Source organism: Zootoca vivipara, chromosome 12, assembly GCF_963506605.1.
Source record: "Zootoca vivipara chromosome 12, rZooViv1.1, whole genome shotgun sequence".
Classification (NCBI taxonomy): domain Eukaryota; kingdom Metazoa; phylum Chordata; class Lepidosauria; order Squamata; family Lacertidae; genus Zootoca; species Zootoca vivipara.
The window spans coordinates 46977417-46997185 of NC_083287.1; the positions used below are offsets into that span (position 1 = coordinate 46977417).

Below are 19769 nucleotides of genomic sequence, written 5' to 3' on the forward strand. Positions count from 1 at the left end.
TGGTGCGCGGAACGCACTCAGGGGGTCCGCAACCTCATCCCTTGCTTGCCCCAAACTATTTTTGTTATTTTTGCATGGTAATATCACAAATTGTATAGTCTTATTTTAGTATGCCTAAAATCCTTTGCTTATTAGGGGCTACCCCACATTTTGTTCAGAAAATTGCTTTGCAGAGGTAACTACCATAGAGTTATCAATTTTTTTCAAAAGTAGGGGGTCCCTGGCTTGGGTTTTTGAAAAATAGGGATCCTCAGCAATTAGCTAATTGGGAACCACTGGCCTATGTCTTTGGATATTTGCAAAATATTAGACGTAACCAAAACAAATGATCATACAATACATTGCTGTTGTGTTATTTACGCCTCATTGCTATTCAGTGTTCCAGAACGAGACTTTCAACCTTTCTGTGACTTGCCCCCGATCCCCTATCCTGGGGGGCAAAAGCCAGAGAATTGGGTTGCCAACTTTTCAGTCGGGCCTTGCTGCTCCGCCTTTATCAATGGGTTGGTTGAATGAGCATCTTATGAGAACAACGTTTTCCTGTTGCCAGGTAGTTCCTACAAGTCGAGTCACCACGTTGTGAGAGGCGCCCATAACAGAGCTGCGTACACACCATGCATTTAAAGCACATTTCCCTCCCACCCCCAAAAGAATACTGGGAACTGTAGTTTATCCCTGGCAGAGCTACAATACCCAGCACCCTAACAAGTTTCCAAGATCCTACTGTTCCCAAGATTATTGGGTCTGCTTTAATTGTGCCTTGCGTTTGCAACCAACCTTGAAGATAAGACAGAAGAACTAGTTAATGAAAGCCCTCCAAGAAGACATGACATGAGTGGGGCCCTGCCGCGCATAGCTGTCAAGTTTTCTCTTTTCTCGCGAGGAAGCCTATTCAGCATAAGGGAATTTCCCTTTAAAAAAAGGGAGAACTTGACAGCTGTGGCCCTGCGACCGCCGTGACTCAGTGACAGAAGGTCGCAGGTTTAATCTTCGGCATCTCCAGGTGTGTGAGAGATGAGAAAGACCTCTGTTTGAAGAGATGGCGAGCCCTTGAACCGTTCAACAGTGATAGGTCAGAGGGACAAATTGTTAGCTGACATTCTATTGGACAGCATCCTGGGATGGGAAACCTTTGCTGTGACCTTCCAGATGTTCTTGGATTCAGCTCCCATCATCCTTGGCCATTGGCTGTACTGGCTGGGGCTGATGGGAGTTGGAGTCCAGCAGGTTCCCTGTTTTAAAATCATCTGGAGAAACACAAGGCTCATAGGAGCGCAGTATAGACCCATGAACGTGATCTCTTGAATTAATGGGGATATCTGCCATAAAGGGGCAGGTGCCACCCTCAAAGTCGATGTGGTTTGGGGAAGTCTTCCTGCCCCTTCCTCAATGCGCGGGAAACTTGGTGAGAAGGGGAGAGGCCCTTTGCACATGCTCCAAGGCAAGTGAGCCTCAGGTTTCCTGCCCTGTATTAATAAACGAGTAAGTAATCATAAAGCAAATCTACAAGGAAGACTATTTGCTAAGCGGTGTAGGAACGAAACACGATGCTTAGTTTGACGTGGCCGAGAGATTATCACGATGATGTCCGTGAAATATTCTCATCATCAGCCGCCGTCCAACTAATGGCCATAAAACAAGGCCCCACAACAGACTGCAGGCTGGCTTATTTGTCGCGATATCCTACAGTGCTTTTGATGTTCAGAAGTTCTTCTTCACACGCTTCGCTTTCCTTGGGACGAGATCTCCTATTTCCCGAGAAGCCCCCGAAGGCACCAAAAGGTGAAACCCATTTTCATAAACCTCTTTGACCCCCGGAGGCTGCAGTCTTTTATGAAGCAAAAGCAAGCATGGTCTGGACGCCTTCCCGGTACAAAGTCAGCCGAACTTGGTCTCCTTCACAAAGAGCTTCTGAAGAAAGAGAGGGACAAGAAAAGGGGTGCAGAGAGAGAGAGGCAAAGGACCCGATATTTGCTCTCTCTTTGCCAGCCTTGTATCAACGTTACGTGACCTTCCGTTCACATTCCCGCCGGCGGTTCTGTCTTTCTCTAACCTGCGGTCTTGGCAGTTTCTGATTTCTCCCTCAAAGCAAATGAACCCAAAACTCTTCCCGCTCGCTTTCTTAACGCCTCCTATACACACATTTAGCCGTGTTTGTGTAAGATAAGTGGGTTTAATAACACCATCGACTAAACATGCGTTGGTGGCGGACCTGGCTTCTTTGACCTCGCCGTGTTTATTCTTTCCAGCTGGTTAAAAAGCTGTTGGCACCGTCGAGGCGGGGAATATTTAATTTCAGGTGTCCAGGAATCGGAGGAGAAGCTGGAAGGCAAGAACTTATTCACATTAAATACATTTAACAGACAGCAGAGGAGAAATAAAAGGACCGCGTTTTCACGATAGGCAAGGACAACAGAATTTGCAGTTGGCGGAGGGGAGAAAAATAAGAACCTTTGTTGAATAGGAAACCAAGAGAGAACATCATTGACGCCAATTTTAATGGGATTTTAAAAGACTCTTTTTCATTCCCTTTAAATCAGGCTAGTGCATCGTTTCGCGTAAAGGCTATGATGCCTAAGCAAGTTCAAAGTTTTTCCCCCTGAATGTTTGGTTAACAACGGACTGAAATATCAATTCAGGACTTTGGCATAATGAAAAGTATTAAAAAATAATACCGAGGCTCTAGTCCCATGCATGTGGGAGAAGCACCACTGAACTGATAGGGGCTTACATCGGATCGAACTGGTCCTCAGTTGTGACAACCTGAAAACCAGAACGAGCGCTAATAAAACTTTTCTAAAAGACGGCCACACTCGGAGTTTGTTGCGCTCATCTCTTTATTTTCGCACCTGCAACTCTGTTACAAAGGATGCGATATTAAAACATTGATCCATAGGTGAGTAAATATAGCACCTTTGCAAGAGTTGATACTCTTTTGATATCATCCTTGGAGGGAATTGCATCCGCCTCCCGCGTTCCATTCCCGGGGAGTAGAACGCTGAAGCCTCTCAGCGTTCCAGAAATGGCAGCATTCGCCATTTCAAACGCTGGATGTCCGTTCCATATCCTGGTCAAGATGCGAGGACGGGTGGGAAAACAAAACAAAAGAACAACTGGGGTTTATATACTTGTCCCTTCTTAATTCACAAAGGTCGTCTTCGGGTGCTACTGTTAAGCATCGCTGAAAGGTCGGCTGCTGACCGCTGAAAGGTTTTAAAAAGAGGGCGAGGAAAATATTTTACGCCACCCCAAAATAATCAGGCTTCAGATGTGATACACCTCGTCCTATCCTAATTATGCTACTTACAGAAGAAAAGTAAAATACAGGAATAACCTGGAGTTCCCTTCTGTGCAAATTATGTATCTCCTTCTGTAATAATATCCACACGGCAAAGGGAACATTTGTGAACTCAGCACCCGGGACAGACAACTTCTAATTAGAGCAGAGCCACGCACACACAGAGAGAGAGAGAGAGCCTCGGTCCTCGCCTAGCTGCATGAATTGCCCAAATAACTTTCAGTAGCTGAGAAAAGCGAAGAGAAGTTTCCTTCTCCCCACTAATTTAAGGTTAGGGCATGTCGCTGTCGCAGCCAGACGGAGCTTCCTAACTTAGGAAAGAAAGTTAGAGACGCGATTCCTTCGCTGTTGTTGAACGCAGGGGAAAAAATCCTTTCCCTTCTTTGGGAAATCCGTCTGATGAAGCGTTTTGCGTAAACCGTAAGCGCTCTCTCTCCTTCTCCCTCCAGCCCCCCCTGGCCAAAAAGAACAGGAAGCTCCCCCCAGGGGGGCGGGACCTAGCATTCTAGCATCCTTGACGGCTGTGTGCCGAGGCCAATCGGCTGCTCAGGATCGCCTCTCCGACCACCAATGGTGTCCTGCCTCTCCGGAGGGCCAATGGGAGCCTCTCCCGAGCCTTCAAGTGAGCCCAGCCGGCAGGTCCGGAGCGCTTTCGCCAGAGCCTCGCCGCAGCCGAGAGAGGAAGCGCTTATCCCTGGGGTGGGGGAGACATTCGGTGTATCCGTGCAATCTTCGCGGAACGAGCGCGGGGGCGCAAGTTGCGCGGATGGTGTGGCTGCTGCGGGCTGGGACTGATCCGCCGCTGCCTTGGGTTTTCTCCTCCTCCGGAGCTGCTGCTTGCAAGGCATGAGCCTCTTCGAAGCCCTCTAAGCCCGCGACGCCGGGATGGAGAACTCCAAGAATTTCCGAATCGACGCGCTGCTGGCCGTGGATCCTCCCAAGGCAGCGGCCTCGACGGTTCAGACGTCGCCTCTGGCGCTGGTCACGTCGCTGTCGGGCCGCTCCAGCAGCTCCAGCGCCAGCTCCAGCTCCAGCTGCAGCCCTCCCTCGTCGGCGGAACCTCCGCCCTCGTCCGCGGAGTGCCTGCGCAACGACAGCCCGTCGCCGCCTCGGCTCCTGGCCGCGCACTGCGGGCTGGTGCCCAAGCCGGGCTTCCTGGGCGGCGGGGGAGGCGCCGCGGGGGGCCCCCACCCGCACGCGCACCCACACGCGCACCCGCACGCGCACCCACACGCCGCCCTGGGGCTGCATCCGCAAGGCGGTGCCGGCCTCCACCCGCAAGCCGCCCTCTACGGCCACCCCATGTACGGCTACCCGGCAGCGGCGGCCGCGTTGGCTTCGCAGCACCCGGCGCTCTCCTACTCATACTCGCAGGTGCAGCCGTCGCACCCGGCCGCCGACCCCATCAAGCTGAGCGCCGGCACTTTCCAGCTGGACCAGTGGCTGCGGGCCTCCACCGCCGGCATGATCCTGCCCAAGATGCCTGACTTCAACTGTGAGTAGCACAGAGAGAGATCGAGATCGGACAAAAGATCCAGGCAAATGTATAATATGCGTGTGGGCTTGCATGCGCACCACTGAATGCGTGATGCTCTTGCTGTGTGTGTGTTTTATATTTAATTTTAATTTTATTATTTATACCCCAGCCATCTGGCTGGGTTTCCCAGAGAGGGGGGGAATGCATACCTAAGCAGCACGGATACGATTGTGTGAACGCTCACACACCTATGATATAGACTCTGTCCCTCTGGAATATGTAATGTACATATATTTAAGGACAAGAGAGTCGCGATCTTTCCTTTGTTATCCCTTTTTCTCGCTGCCAGGCAGTAGCTGGGGCCTAAATGCGCGGATGGCGCCTGCTTTGATTCTGTTCCTCTCCCTTCCTCGCTCCCTCCTTTGCGATAAAAAGACGCGCCCTGGCTGATCGAGGAGGGTGTATTTGGATGAGGTTTTGGGGGGTGCGAGAGGGAGACCCCCGCTAAAAGGAATGTCGCTCTTGGAAAAGCCGAGGTGGCCTTGCAGAGGAGCGGCTCCTCTCAACAAGGAAAGAAAAGGCCGGTGCGTGCATTTTCGAGCAGGGAGGTCTTTAAACCTGCAAAACGCGTGCTTTGGGGGTTCCTTCGTTTGGGAATCAAACCCGGTCGAAAACGAGAAGCAGTGGGAAGGGTTGGGGGGGGGGTAAAAGGCCAAATATTGTGCACAGGGCAGCGGCCGACTCACTGGAGCCTAAACCGCGAATCCATCGGATTGTCCGGTGGTTGTCCTTGGCCCTACTTAGCAACTGATTTAGGGTTTCATGGGGACAATTCCAGAGCTTCGTTTTTTTCTTTAAAAAAAGGCAATGGAGATGATCCAGTCCCCATTAAGTCCCATTTATTTCAACGGAAGGGTTAACCTTGTGCTTTGTTTGGACTGACTTCCTTTGAGAATGTCGGGATCTTAAAATATTTGTTCCCCTGGGTGCATCCGAGGTCCCTGCTATAATATCCCTAATACGTTTTCTTAATTGTATGGGGAGCACTGGAATACCGAAGCCAAACAATTAGCGGTTCTTACACACAGGGGCTAATGTGTATCCAAAAGACTGACCTCTTAATATTCACTACCAAGATTTGTACTACTGTATTTGGGGTAAAATTGCAGCTAGGCCTAGGCGAGGCTATTTCTTGTATTCCCCCCCTCCCTGTGAAATAATCATTCAGTAAATCCATATTATTATTATTTCATTTTAAGAATAACTCGAGAGAAGTGACCTCACCGAGATAATGGCTTGTTTGGTTACTTGATGTTAACTTTGCTATAAAAGCACTGCAGTTCAGAGTCAGGCTTAGCTTACTTTTCTTGATAAATCGTCAGAGGGGGGGAAAGTTACTTGTTTCTTATCCTCCCCGCCCCTTTTTGAAGAAGAAGAAAAGAGGCCCTTCCGACAGGAAAAAGTAACAATTAGGGAAGCTGTCAAAATTCCTGCTCCCGCAAATAAAGCGCACGTGTGAACAAACAGCCCGAAGAAAGGCCATAATGGGAGGCTTGGGGAAATAGCGCCGGGGTGCGAAAACCGCCTTGGCGGTGCTGTTTGCACGTGGCAGGAGGCTCTGGGAATTTAAGGGAGAGAGGAAAAAACACCTACTACTATTCTGATATTTTAAGAGGTTTCCTGCAAATAAAAGTACAGTAATTGTTCTATTGAAAGCAATCCTCTTAAAGCACCCAAAGCGGTGGTGAGGCTGATAAACAGCGGGTTCAGAACTGCAACAAATAAATAAAAATTAAGCATTGATATTGAAATCGACGAGGGTTAAAGGTGGCCTGTATCTTCCTATGTTCAATTCCGGTTAGAAGAACGGGGCTTTGAAGTTTTAAAGGCATCACAAAAGCCCTGGTTGTTAGATAACAGACTTGCGCAACGCGGATTTGCTTTCTAGCAAAAAAAAAAACGTGTTGCAGCTAAATATCAGCGTTTAGATCCCGCTTTTTGACGCGACAAGAAAGTGGAACATTCTCAGGATTTATTTCTGTTACATTTTTCTTTTACATTCCTTACCACGTTTTCCCTAATTTTTTAAAGTTTCTTTAGCATAATGAACCTACCACATTTTTAACAAAACAAGTTGCAGAAGACTGATGAAACTTGTCAAGACTGAGCGCTTGTTCCGTCAAAGCCCACCATGGATAGCAGGATTTTAATTCCATGGTGTATTTACAGGGCAATATTAACAAGAGGAGAGTAACATTGATATCCCCGATATCAGTTGGTGGAAACTGACGACCATAATCCGGGTGGAATAAAACACACCCAAATGCAGACCATTCAGTTTGCTGCCAGACAGTCCTCTAGAAAACAGGACTTTTAATTCGTACTGCGTGAAGGAAAACATCTCTTGTTTTCCACGCCGCTTGCAGAAGCTGAGCCCCCGTTTCTTTCCAAAAGTCTTTTGGAATGGTAGCGGGGTATGTTTTGGTTCTATATTAAGTCTAGTCAAGAGAGAGAGTGAAGGCGAAATGTCATGTCGGAGTCTGCTCTCTGTGGCCTTTTCTTCCCAGATCAATTCCCCAAGAGTCCTCCTTTTAATTAAAAAGTCCAGTTCGAGGGTCAGTTTGAGAATAAAGGGGGCACCATTGCTTAAAAGGGGGCGTTAGTTGAAACCCGTCAATGGTTTGCCCCTTACCCTCTCCCTCAGTGCGGTGGGGGGCGAGCTCCCCTGAGTCCTTGGATCGCGCCCCTTTCACTTTCTCCCAATTATTATCTCTTGGGAAATCAGAGAATGGGCTTGGTGACCCCACCCCGAGGCCGCCCAGTCGTCCGGCTTCTTCGGCTGGGATTTTGCGAAGCCCCGTCGGAGCGCCGCGCTTCCATCTCCCCAGCGCTCTGCGGGCTTTGCCGCGGCCAGGAGCTCTTCGGGGGGACGGGGCTGGCTAGCTGGCTAGAGGGAAGGGTCGCTCCTCCCGCGGCTCTTGGCGTGGCGGAGAGGTAGACTCCCTCGGTGAGAAAGGAGATGTCTAGAGACCCACCAGGGCGCGGGGTCAGCGAGAGCAATATGGGGAACCAAGGCCTCTCCTCGGACGGATCACCCTTCCAGGTGAAGCCCAGGATTTGGAGGAGGAGGAGAAACTGAGAAGGAAGCCACGTTTGCAAACTTCTCCCTTTTGGGGCTTCCTAGGACTTGCCAAGCCCAAGGGCTGTCGGAAGAGCGGCGAGTTTGTCCGCTGCCTTCCTTGGCGTTCGCCGTAGCGCTTTTGCGACGGTCCAGTCCTCGCCTCACGATCTGAAAGGCGAGCAGAAGAGGAGGATCGGGCCAATTCACAGAGGAGAAGGCTAGCAACGCCGCGCATGCCACTCTTTTCTTCCACGAGACCTTCAAGGCGCATTCTGAGAATTCTGGGCACTTGCAGTCGGCTAAAGAACGCTGGGAATTGTAACTCTACAAAGGATGAACTACAGTGCCCAGAATCCTTTGAAGGAAAGAATGAGCTTTAAAGGTTTCGTGTGTCTGCAGAATCTCTGCATATGATATGAGTTGATCGGGATCCTAAAGAGGGGGGGGGGAGCTGTTGCTCTCATGTCTTGGGGCTTCTCGCAGGCATCTGGACTAGATGGGCCAGTGACCTGATCCAGCGGGCTCCTCTTATGCACATCTCTCCCTTTGACTTTCTTCTTCCGTGTCCATGAATCAGCGTTTGACCATAGCTGCCAAGTTATCCCTTTTTTAAAAGATTTTTAAAGATTCAGCATAAGTGCTGAATAGGCTTCCTCGCGAGAAAAGGGAAAACTTGGCAGCTATGCGTTTGACATCAGAGCATGACTTCAGACCGAGGCTACTGGCTCAGAGGAAGGATCCCCTTTCTGACTCCATCCTTCCGCGACCAATACTGTACTGTGCTTCTCTCGGAATATTTTTTGAAGGAATCCTTTAAAAATAGTTATTAAAAATAGAATTAAATAGAATTAAATGATTGTGCCAAAACCTATACAGCTAAATCACTTCCCCTCTTTCCTACATGTGAGATAGCATCATGGATCTGAAAGATGTTATGATGAGAAGCAGTTGGCTGTGAGATAATCCGCTCTGCTCCGCACACATGTCTTAGCAGCCGCTGCTTGCATTTGAGTAAAGATGTATTCGTGTATACGATTGTGCTGTGGAAAGGGGCATTGTGTGTGTGTGTGTGTGTGTGTGTGAGAGAGAGAGAGAGAGAGAGATAGATCATTGATACCGGAGGAGGCGGAGCATTAAAAAATGCTAAGAGATAGGCTCTGGAAAGACGAAACATACAGTAAATGCAATAAATGCTATATAGATGCAATACATGTAAAATAAAAATGCATCGCTAACCGGCGGAACTACAAGCTGCAGTGGTGTCAACGAGGGCAGATGACTTTAAAAGAGAGGTGGGGAGATTTTAGACGGATTAGTGAATATTAGGACCGCCATAAGAGCAAAATGATTCTTTGGCAGTCATGCGATTTAAATATATGGTGTGTCCTCAGCCCCCATTGACCGAGGCAGCATATCTCCGGATACCAAGACGCTGAGGGGAGGCTAGCGGGGCAAAGCGCTCCGTGGGACCCGAGTCCCAGAGGAGGTGGCGGCTGTTCATTTTCCTGTTGTACTTTAAGCAAAATAAGACGCCGTCGAGTCCAGGCGACCATGCCCCGCCCCGCGGAGCTTACAGTCCAAAATTCGACTCGACTCGGGCGAAAACAAAGGAAGAGGAGGCAGGAGAAGAGGGTATTGAACCGCACGGAAATAACCCCAGAGAGAGGGTTTCCGTAGGGTTAGTTATTTTGAGGATTTCCCATAGCAATTCCCAGCATGATTTACATAAACAGAAGATGCAGGAAGTCTTTCCTTCCCCCTTAATCGCCATCTCCGTTTCACGCTCGTTTCTCCGGGGGAGTCCTGAGCTCCGCCGCGGAAGTCCCTGCGCAACGGTGCGCGGCTGGAGGGATGCAGGGGATGGCGCGCTCCGCGCTCCTCGCTCCTCCTCCTCTCTCACGCCTTCTCCTTTTCTCTCTCCCTCCCTCAGCCCAAGCACAGTCCAACCTGCTGGGCAAGTGCCGGCGGCCCCGCACGGCCTTCACCAGCCAGCAGCTGCTGGAACTGGAGCATCAGTTCAAGCTGAACAAGTACCTGTCCCGACCGAAGCGCTTCGAGGTGGCCACGTCTCTCATGCTCACCGAGACGCAGGTGAGTGTCTTGCTGGGGAAGGGAGGAGGAGGAGGAGGAGGAGGAGGAGGAGAGGAAGGAGCTGGATTCAGCAAAGGAGGGGGATCATCTGCAGAGGAAGGGGCTTTTCCCTTGCTGGGCTCGCTGCGCATCTTCCCGCAGGCAGGAGGAACCTGCTTAAATTAGCGCCCCCTTGAGGTCCAATAAGCTCACCACCAAGTTAGCGCCCTGCCATTTGAGTGCTCCAGACACTTTTCGAACATGGAAATGCAATAAAGGCTGCAATCCTATTGTCACTTATCTGGCACTGAGTGCACTGAATTCAACAGAGTTTACTTCTTAAGGGGAATATGTGGGATTGTACTGTGTGCTATTTCATGGGGGGGAAGGCCTTGAGTCAGGGGTGGAGCAGCTGCTTTTCATGCAGAAAAGTTCACTCCCTGGCATCATCTAAAATCCTGGAGTGCTGCAGCCAATCACTGTAGATAGACATTACTGAACGATATGAACCAATAGTCTGACTCGGTGTAACGTACTATGTTTCCCTGTGTCTTCCTTCCTTCTTTAAATCTAAGGTGGGTTTAATTTAAATGATTCTTTTAGAACAACATGCAGCCGATATAGGAGGCCTCCGGACAGTATGGGGGGAAAGGCATAGGGATCATAATTGCAGATCATAAATGGGAATCAATTTGGCACCACCCATCCGCATGAACAATTTTCGCCTGTCTGCAGGAGACTTCTCTCAAAATTCTATTTTGCTGGCACTGGGCTCCATCATGTCTAGCCAAAATAAAAAACAGCATCTCCCCGCTGGGCTGGAAAGGCTGTGGAGAGATAGGCTCATGTTTTCATGCATGGTGGAGTTGCACATTATTTCCACAATTACACAGCAACACTTCTCACCCAAGTTGGATCTTGCCTTGTTATCATTAGACTCAAATTTAAAGAATAACCTTAGATGCTGAGATTTAGTATCCCCCCCCAGTTACTAGCAGCCCAATTAACAATAGCCCAATATTGGAAACAACCTATAGAAATCCCAATGAAATCAGGTTAAATAGTATTTGGAATGTGGCTCAATTGGAATGTCTTACTTGCCACAAAAGACTAATTAGAAGCACTTCAAGGACAGACCCTTTTGGTGAGATTTGGTTTCCTTTCTTTTCCTTCATGAATGAGATGGAAGATACTGTTATTCCACCGTCAACACAAGACTTTAACCGGAGAGGCTACTTTAATTGATAATACATAAGCAATATGTTTATTTATGTATTATGTACTGCATATGAAGCTTAATAATGTATCACTGGACAAGTTACTGTAGTTATGTTATTTATTTGAATGAAAAACAATAAAAATTATTGGGGGGATGTGCCCCCCCCTAGCAGTTGTTTGACTTCAAGTCCCTTCAGCCATGACCAAGGGCCGGATTTAGGTTTGATGAGGCCCTAAGGTCCTGAAGGTAATGGGGCCATTTATATGTCTAGCTGTCCTTTGTCAACAACAAATTGTCGCTGTTTTTTGTGCTGAATATATGCTTTATGGTAATTTATGGACCTAATAGGTATCTAAAGCCAATTGCACATAACAAAATATGTATTTTATCAAAGTAATTGTTGAACTGAAATACAATTAAGAAGAAGTATATTAATAGTGAAATACAATTAAGAAGAAGTATATTGGGGGGGGCAAGAGAGTGGGGCCCTAATAAACAGCTTGTTTATCTTATACATAAATCTGGCACTGGCCACGACCAACATGACCTGTAATTGGGGATTATGGGAATCAGAATCCAGTCACATGGGGGCATGTATCTCATAGGTTTCTCATTCCCACTCTCATAAATTGCTGAAGGTGGCCTATATGGAGTTACTCCATTTTCTCCCTGTGGGTGGAGGTGGTGACTGCCCCAGGGTCACCCAGTGAACTGTCTGGATTAGCAAGGACTTAGACTAGGATCTCTTTCTTCTAGATCAGGCATCCCCAAACTTCGGCCCTCCAGATGTTTTGGACTACAATTCCCATCTTCCCTGACCACTGGTCCTGTTAGCTAGGGGTCATGGGAGTTGTAGGCCAAAACATCTGGAGGGCCGCAGTTTGGGGATGCTTGTTCTAGATACACTTGTGGCTATCCACAACACATCTTGCTAGAGATTCTGACCTTTCCTGTTGGTTTTTCTTATTGCCAGCTGTTGATAAAACACACAACAGCCACTGATTGGTTGTGCCATTTGCAGTGTGGGAGGTGATGCTCTTCCTGTTCCATCTTTAGGAGCCTGGGGTGCTGTGAACCAGGAATGCCCTGGCTCAGATCTAAGTTCTATCATGAATTTTCCAGGTGGCCTTTGTCAAGCCACACTCTGCTTTAGCCCAGGGGTGATAAAAATGGCTCTACTGTACTACTTCCAGGGCTGCTGTAAGGATTGTTGACATAATGTTTGTGAATGACTTGGGAAACTTGAGAGGTATCTAAATCCCACTACTGCCACTAATCTCTTGATTAGTAAATTGCCCAAGCTCATGCTATATTGGTAAATGCAGATACCATGTGGAAGCTTTCCCTTGATAGATTTACAGTATTAAAATATTTACAAACCATCTTTCCAGTTTTTTCATTCTTCAAACAGTCAAAGCTGGCAGAGGGAAATCCAGAATCAGAGGCAGAAGCTGAAGCTAAAGCAGGAGAGGAGGGATGTCAAGAGGCAGAGATGAGTCAGGCTGGTGAAGAGTCATGGGTGTCTCTCCCTCCTGCTGCAACAAGCTCCTCTCCCCATTTGTCTCCTAGAACCAGAATAGGGCTGAAACGGGCAGAGCAGTGACAGGCTGCATGCAGGCATAGTCTCTGATTGCTTGGGGAAAGCCCTGGAGAGGAGGGGACTTAAATGGCTGTAGGGAGCCAGGGACTTTCAGTCTCAGCAGCTGATTTTCATGCAGTAAGGCCACCAGGAATTAGCTTCTGTGCTTGTCAGGCCTGTCCCTCAACCAAGTCTGTGGAGATCGTGTTTTTGCTAATAAAGAGTTGACTCCAACTTTGAACAGTGTGATTTACTGCCGGCTCGTTCTGTGACAGACCGTGTTCCTCATGGTATACCGGTATGTTCCTCATGGTATACCGGTATCCCATGTATGTTGCTTGATCACATTGTGTGCTGTTTCCACTCTCCTCTCCCCAGGTGAAGATCTGGTTCCAGAACCGGCGTATGAAGTGGAAACGGAGCAAGAAGGCCAAGGAGCAGGCGGCTCAGGAGGCGGAGAAGCAGAAAGGAGGAAGTGTTGGGGAGGACAAAGTGGGGGATGAGGTGCTGCCTGCTGGGGCCCCAGAGAAAAACAATGGAGGGCGCCGCTTGCAAGAACTCAGGGACAGTGACCGGGAGGAAGATGACGATGAGGAAGAGGACGACGAAGAAGAGGAGGAGGAGGAGGAAGATCGGCCCGGACACTGCTGCCCCTATGGGTCTCCCGATTGCTCTGATGGGGATGAGGATGGGAGGCAGCCCCATGGACGGCATGGGGGAGCCCACCCACAATTGCCTCCCACCTCGGCTCCCTGAACACTTGGATCCCAGAGCCAAGAGCCACCTTCCTTGCACTGGTTCAGGATAAAGTCCTTTCCCAACCCCAGGTGTGTTTGTTGCTCTATGTGTAAGCTGGTGCGCTCCAGCTGTTTTTGGACTGCAATCCCCATCAGCCCCAGCCAGCATGGCCATATCTTGCTGGGCCATATGAGACCATGTTGATGCTAACTGGGGCTGGTGGGAGTTGTAGTCCAACACATCTGGAAGGTGGCAGGTGGCGAAGGCTGGTCTAAAGTCAAATGCTCTCATTGTCCTCCATGCAACTGACTTTACTGGCCCCAATGGCGCTCTCTGTGCAACTAACCCTGCTCTTCCCAGTTTACACAACCATGTCCCTCAGTGTCCTGCCTCCTCCCCCACGCACGGGGTCAGGCTTAGTGTCAGGGCTTGAGTCAGACACGGGTCAGCATGAAAGGCACAGGACTCCACTGTCTATGCAGTTAACAATTCAAGGAAATGGCATACAACTCAGCAACACTGCCCAGTAGGTCTTGCCCCTATGGAACAGTTGCCAGGACTGAGGGTTCTCTGCCTTCCACTCTTTCTCCTCTCCCAGATGTTTCGCAAACAGTCTCAAGCTGTGTCTACACACCTGTGGCCTCCTTCCTGCTCTCCTCATTTTTCTGTGCATTCTTGGGGACTAATGGGGAGGGGAGGTTGGCGCGACAGGAGAGGGAGACTCTCTGGAGTCTTCAACAGCCTCTTGACCCCCCCTCCACTGCTTCAGCCCCGGAGTCTGAACTGCTCCTTGTCACAGGCTCTTCCTGATCACTATACCCTGTTGCCACTTCAGCATCCAGCCCCTCTTCCCAATTGTCTCCCTCTGACCTCTCTTCAATGTTCCATCACAGATCCCTGGGTTCTGAGCCTTCCTCCACTGGGGTTTCCCTTGAGGGATCCTTGGTTGGCGCCTTCCATCATTCCTTTTCATCCAGCCAGTCCTTGACACTTAGCACACAAGAGTTCTCTTAATCCGATTATTATTGTTTAAATTGATTTTTAATCATTATATGGGCTGCTCTTTGAGAGCTTCCCCCAACACATCTTGCAAACAGTATTTACAGTCACAACATTACAATATATAATAAATAAAACCTCCCTTCCGTGACTGCTCTAAAACAAATAATTCCAACAGCCAGCAATGAAACATATTTTTAAAAATAATCCAAGGCCCAGCATGGTTGTATAAATAGTATAGAAGCTTCTGGGCCTTTAAGGAAAATAGGGTTGACAGTTCAGTCCTGTTTAATTGGCTGGTGGCTTGACCTCCCCATTTTTGCCCTCCACTATTCTCCCTCCAATGCTCCTTTAGCTCCTCCTTAGCATTGCTCAATGAAAGGTATCCCTGACCATTAGGTCCAGTCGTGGACAACTCTGGGGTTACGGTGCTCACCTCGCTCTATAGGCCGAGGGAGCCAGTGTTTGTCTGCAGACAGTTTCCGGGTCATGTGGCCAGCAGGACTAAGCCTCTTCTGGTGAACCAGAGCAGTGCACGGAAACGTCGTTTACCTTCCCGCCAGAGCGGTCCCTATTTAGCTACTTGCACTTTGACATGCTTTCGAACTGCTAGGTTGGCAGGAGCTGGGACCGAGCAACGGGAGCTCACCCCGTCACAGGGATTCAAACTGCCGACCTTCTGATCGACAAGCCCTAGGCTCTGTGGTTAGACCACAGCGCAACCGCGTCCTGTATTGCTCAATGAACAGGAGTGTAAAACCACATTGTCCTCTAGTAGTTGGTGGGAATGTTAAGTCACCAGCTCTTTGTCAGAAGAGCCAACTGGCAGACCTGGTAAAATTCAGTTCACAAGGCACAGCTGATGGGCACCCCCCCCCAACAAAAACCCCACAACCCAGTACAGGTAGTACCGAAAGCTAGAGTCGTCTCCTTTCTGCAGCCCTGATTAACGATTCCCTGTTCTGTGATGTCAGTGCCACAGCAGTGTTGAAAACTGACACTGGAAATGTGGCTGTTTGGACCACTTTGCCTCTTCTCTTCGACAGTATTGAGAGTTTTTATGCTTTATAAGAAGCAATCTGGGAAACCTACGACCGCGAAGCTTGGAACTGCTGGGAATCTCAGGAGGACTGTATTGTCTTTATTTTTGTACATTGTATTTATAAAAAGAGTTAAAATGAAATACCTCTACTTATGCATGCTAAGTTATTAATCAGCTTCTCCCAATGTCCCAAAGGTTATGTAAAATAAAACGGTTTTGTACTTCAGATCTGCATGGATTCCTTGAACCAAAGAGCTGCCTTTAAGGCTCTGTGTGTCAATTTTTCCTAGGCTTTATGCTGAACAAAACCAATTCACAACTCAATTACAATGAAGCAGATAGAATGAGGATTTCCAGGTTTTTTGTGTGTGCTCCTGTGCCTTAAGAACTGTAGGTCAGGTATAAATTCAACCAGTGATGACATTCCTAGTGCAGAGGTTGAGGGTTGCTAAACGGCTTCATATCACAGAAGGCTGATACCCTTAAGTAAGGCCTTTTCCCCATTATAAGCACACAATTATTAACTCTAGCTGGATCAGACTAAAAGTCCCTTTGTGCTTGATTTTTAGCTGGCTCAGGCCCATAGGTTTTAATGCTGCTTTCTTTCATACTGCATTTTAAAATGGGGGCATTGACCAATAGTGATCAAACATTACATAAATGCCTCAAATTAAATGCATACATATACCGAAAATGCAACTCCAAACTTCTGAGATACATAAAATCTATGTTTTTATAGTATTTCAGTGTTAGAGGGCTGTACGCAGACCTTTAATTTTGCAACTGCAACTGATTACAGCAGACTGTGTATATTTCCTGTGCACTGAACTGTGTTGCTCACTGTACAGCCTGGGAGTCATTTGGAGAGAAAACAGAGCGTAAAACTAATGTGCGGATATTTTGAACTGGCAGGAAGCTTGCCATTCCATCCCACACCAGAGGCCAAGGGAGCAGAGAAAACTGATCTCTGCACATCTCGCTAGCTGTATCAGAAACTGCAGGCGTAGATCAAATGTATGCCCAAATGCCTGATGTTGATTACTTTCAGTACACTTGACTGTCCTTCCCTATTCAGATTCGGTTTCTGAGCCCAGATAGTAATAATAAAAAAACCTTCCCAGCTCTATCTGCTGCATTCTAAACTTGTATTTTCTATCTGTTTTACCAAATGGAAAAAGAAATATTGAAGTAGATGTAGGATGCAGGATTTTGCAGCACTGTGTAACACTGGATATAGAATCATAGAAACAGAGAATTGTAGAGTTTGAAGGGACCCTGAGGATCATCTAGTCCAACCCCCCAAAATGCAGGAATATGCAGCTGTCCCATATGGGGACTGAACCTGTAACCTTGGTGTTATCAGCACCACGCTCTAACCCACACACAGAGAGATGTAATAAATAGACCAAGCAGTACAAGTTGTATGTGAAAAGTTGCATGCAGAACATATTTAAGAAGTACATTTGGGTAAATAATTAAAAATCATTCCCTTTAATAGTGGGGTTAGGTGGTAATTGTCAATAGCTTTGAAGCAGAAAACACCGAGGCCATTGAGAATTAAAATAATAATGTCAGGGGGCGAACAGGGGGAACCCTCAGGTTTACAGAAGTACAACACCAACACCTCAGGGGTCAGCCCCCCAAGCAAGCAACTCAGTGAGGTTAGAAGTCCATAGCTGAGGACTGCTGTGTGTCAGTTGGAAAAGAAAAATGGAAAACCTGGAAAAGGGGAGAGAAATACTTGCCTTTTCCCAGAGGTTACTTTCTGAAGCACCAGGTGCCTACACTGTAATATTAAGCTGCAATCCTAAACACTCGAAGGAGGAAGCCCCAGTGCAATCCTAACAATGTCTACTCAGAAGTAAGTCCTATTGAATTCAAGAGCACTTGCTTTCCGGTAAGTGGGGTTAAGAGTGAAACCTTTGTTCTGAGTTAATATGCACTCTGATCTGAATAAACAACCCAACTTTCCCCACTCCGCTAGAAAAGTACCGCTGAAGTCAGTAGGACGCCTCTGGAGTAAACGACTTCAGGCTAATTAAAAGCATATTCTTTCTCCTCTGGGGTCCATCTCCAATCCTAAAACTCCCTTCGTAGCGGCATAGAAATCAACAGGAATTTGCTTCCAATCAAACATGCATGCAGTGGATCCCAAAGGGAGCGAGCGTCTTCAGCACCTTGGTCAGCGGGAGCTGTTGGCAACGTGCCGCCCTCCAGACGCTACTACAACTCTCATCTGTTGGCTGGCGCTGATGGGAGCTGTAGTCCCAAACATCTGGAAGGCGCCACGTTGCCAACTGCTGGACAAAGGATTCGGATTTGTGCTAAACCAAAGCAATCTTCCCTAGCGTTCCGGCTCAAGTGCAATCAAGCACAGGGTTGCTGGCTCCCCCGCCCCCGTTTTAATTTATATATATATTTAAATTAAACGTCTTACTCAGCAAAAGCATCCCCGCTCCAGCCCGTTAGCAGCGATGGGATTTATAGGGCTAATAAATTGAATGATCAATTCCTGCTTGTCAGCGAGGCGCTTCCCCAAATCAATTATAGGAGATTCAAATATCATCACCGGCTCATCGCCGCTAATTCGGGGCCGCCACTCACCATTCATCGCCCGTGGGGTGAATTACTGCCGGTCGGCAATCTGGCCATCTCCGGCCATCCTTCACTAGCCGCTTCTGGGTTCAAACCAGCCGGAGCGACTGCCACCAAAGAGGCGATGAAAAGAGGTCCCCACCTCCCTGAACGTAGCGGAGTGACTCCGGATTGACTCAGGTGTGTGAATGAGGGAACTCCCCCCCCCCAAGAGGTTGTTGTTTCTCTTCTACATCCCCGTCCACTTATCCCTTTTAAAAATGGATAACAGCAGTGATGTAAAAGAGGGACAAAAGTGGATTCCCTTGCGGAGTTGTTGTAAAATCAAAGAGGCAAAAGATGCACACTTACTTAGGGGTAAGCCCCATTGAAATGAGTGGGGCTTACCCCAGAGAGGCAGTCTGTAAGGATGTGATTGAATTCAATTTATTTATTTATTGCACACATACCACCTTTTTCTCAAGAGAACTCAATACATGATTCTCCTGTTCTTCATTTATTCTCTACAACAACAACAACAACCCTGTAAAGTAGGTTAGACTCAGAGGCCAAAGGCCACCCAGTGAGCTTCATGGCCCAGTGGGCATTTGAACCCTGGTCTCCCAGGTCTTAGTCCAACACTCTAGCCACTACACCATGCTGGCTTTACTTCTGAGAGACCCTCCAGACTGGTGTTTTATTGCAGATATATTCTGCAACGTGTTTTTGACATAGTAATAGTGCACTGAGGTGGCATAGCTGCCAAGTTTTCCCTTTTCTCGCGAGGAAGCCTATTCAGCATAAGGGAATTTCCCTTAAAAAAAGGGAGAACTTTGTTCTGCCACTGCAATGCTTTCCTAACGCATCCACATTATTGCTATAGAAATAGGGGGGAAATAGAGCATTTGTGGCACGGAAAGTTACAGGATCTCAACAGGAAGTTATGGGATGTGCTCTCATAGGAAATGAAGCTCTTGCAGGCAAAACAGTGTTGAAAACAGTGTTAAAAATGGGTTCGTATGTGACTGCCCTGATAGCATCGTGAGTGCAAAGCATCATGAATGTGCAATAAGGAGGAGATCTGGTGGGGCCCTGAATAAACACAGACGGCTGCAAGCAGTGAGGTGTCAGTACTTCCCTCTCAGAAGTAAGGTGGTTCTTTATTTGCTTGCTAACCACCTTACAAATAGGGATGCAGAGAGAAAGTCTCTACAGACTGATTTCCCGTCCTTAGCCACTGCGTATGTCACAAGCCTGTATAATATCCACTCTGTTTGGTCTTAATAGTCTCCTAAACTTTTAGTTGACAACTTTTTAAAATACTCTGCTCCTGTGCCTTTAACAGCACTTAGATGCATTTTAAAAAATGAAAAAAATTGTTTTAAATGTTTAATATCTTATTATGTCTTTAAATGTGCTGCAAGCTGCCCAGAGTGGCTGGGGAAACCCAGCCAGATGGGCAGGGTATAAATAATAAAATTATTATTATTATAAAAAGAGCAAAATGAACTTTTTAAATGTCATAGAACTAAAGGGGGTGTGTGACAAATTGAAGCACTTTTAAAATGTTTATTTCTGCCCGGCTGGCAAAGAGTTAACCCACCTCCAGCCTGACTGGCATAGAACTCTGATGGGGGCGGGACTGTGCCCGG

At 47.8% G+C, this 19769-nt stretch overlaps 1 protein-coding gene across 1 annotated transcript; it reads left to right on the plus strand.

The window, feature by feature from the left end:
* Nucleotides 1-4183: 4183 nt before the first annotated feature.
* Nucleotides 4184-13520, plus strand: MNX1 (motor neuron and pancreas homeobox 1). The gene is made up of 3 exons (XM_035129838.2): nt 4184-4793; nt 9827-9987; nt 13143-13520. The coding sequence occupies exons 1-3, from the start codon at nt 4184-4186 to the stop codon at nt 13518-13520; spliced, it is 1149 nt and encodes a 382-aa protein (XP_034985729.2).
* Nucleotides 13521-19769: the final 6249 nt, after the last annotated feature.

Excerpts from the sequence above, each read along its gene's own strand:
- MNX1 (XM_035129838.2), top strand. The coding sequence starts at position 4,184 with ATGGAGAACTCCAAGAATTTCCGAATCGACGCGCTGCTGGCCGTGGAT. Across the intron at positions 4,794-9,826 it reads CAAGATGCCTGACTTCAACT|CCCAAGCACAGTCCAACCTG; the intron begins GTGAGTAGCACA and ends TCCCTCCCTCAG. Across the intron at positions 9,988-13,142 it reads TCATGCTCACCGAGACGCAG|GTGAAGATCTGGTTCCAGAA; the intron begins GTGAGTGTCTTG and ends TCCTCTCCCCAG.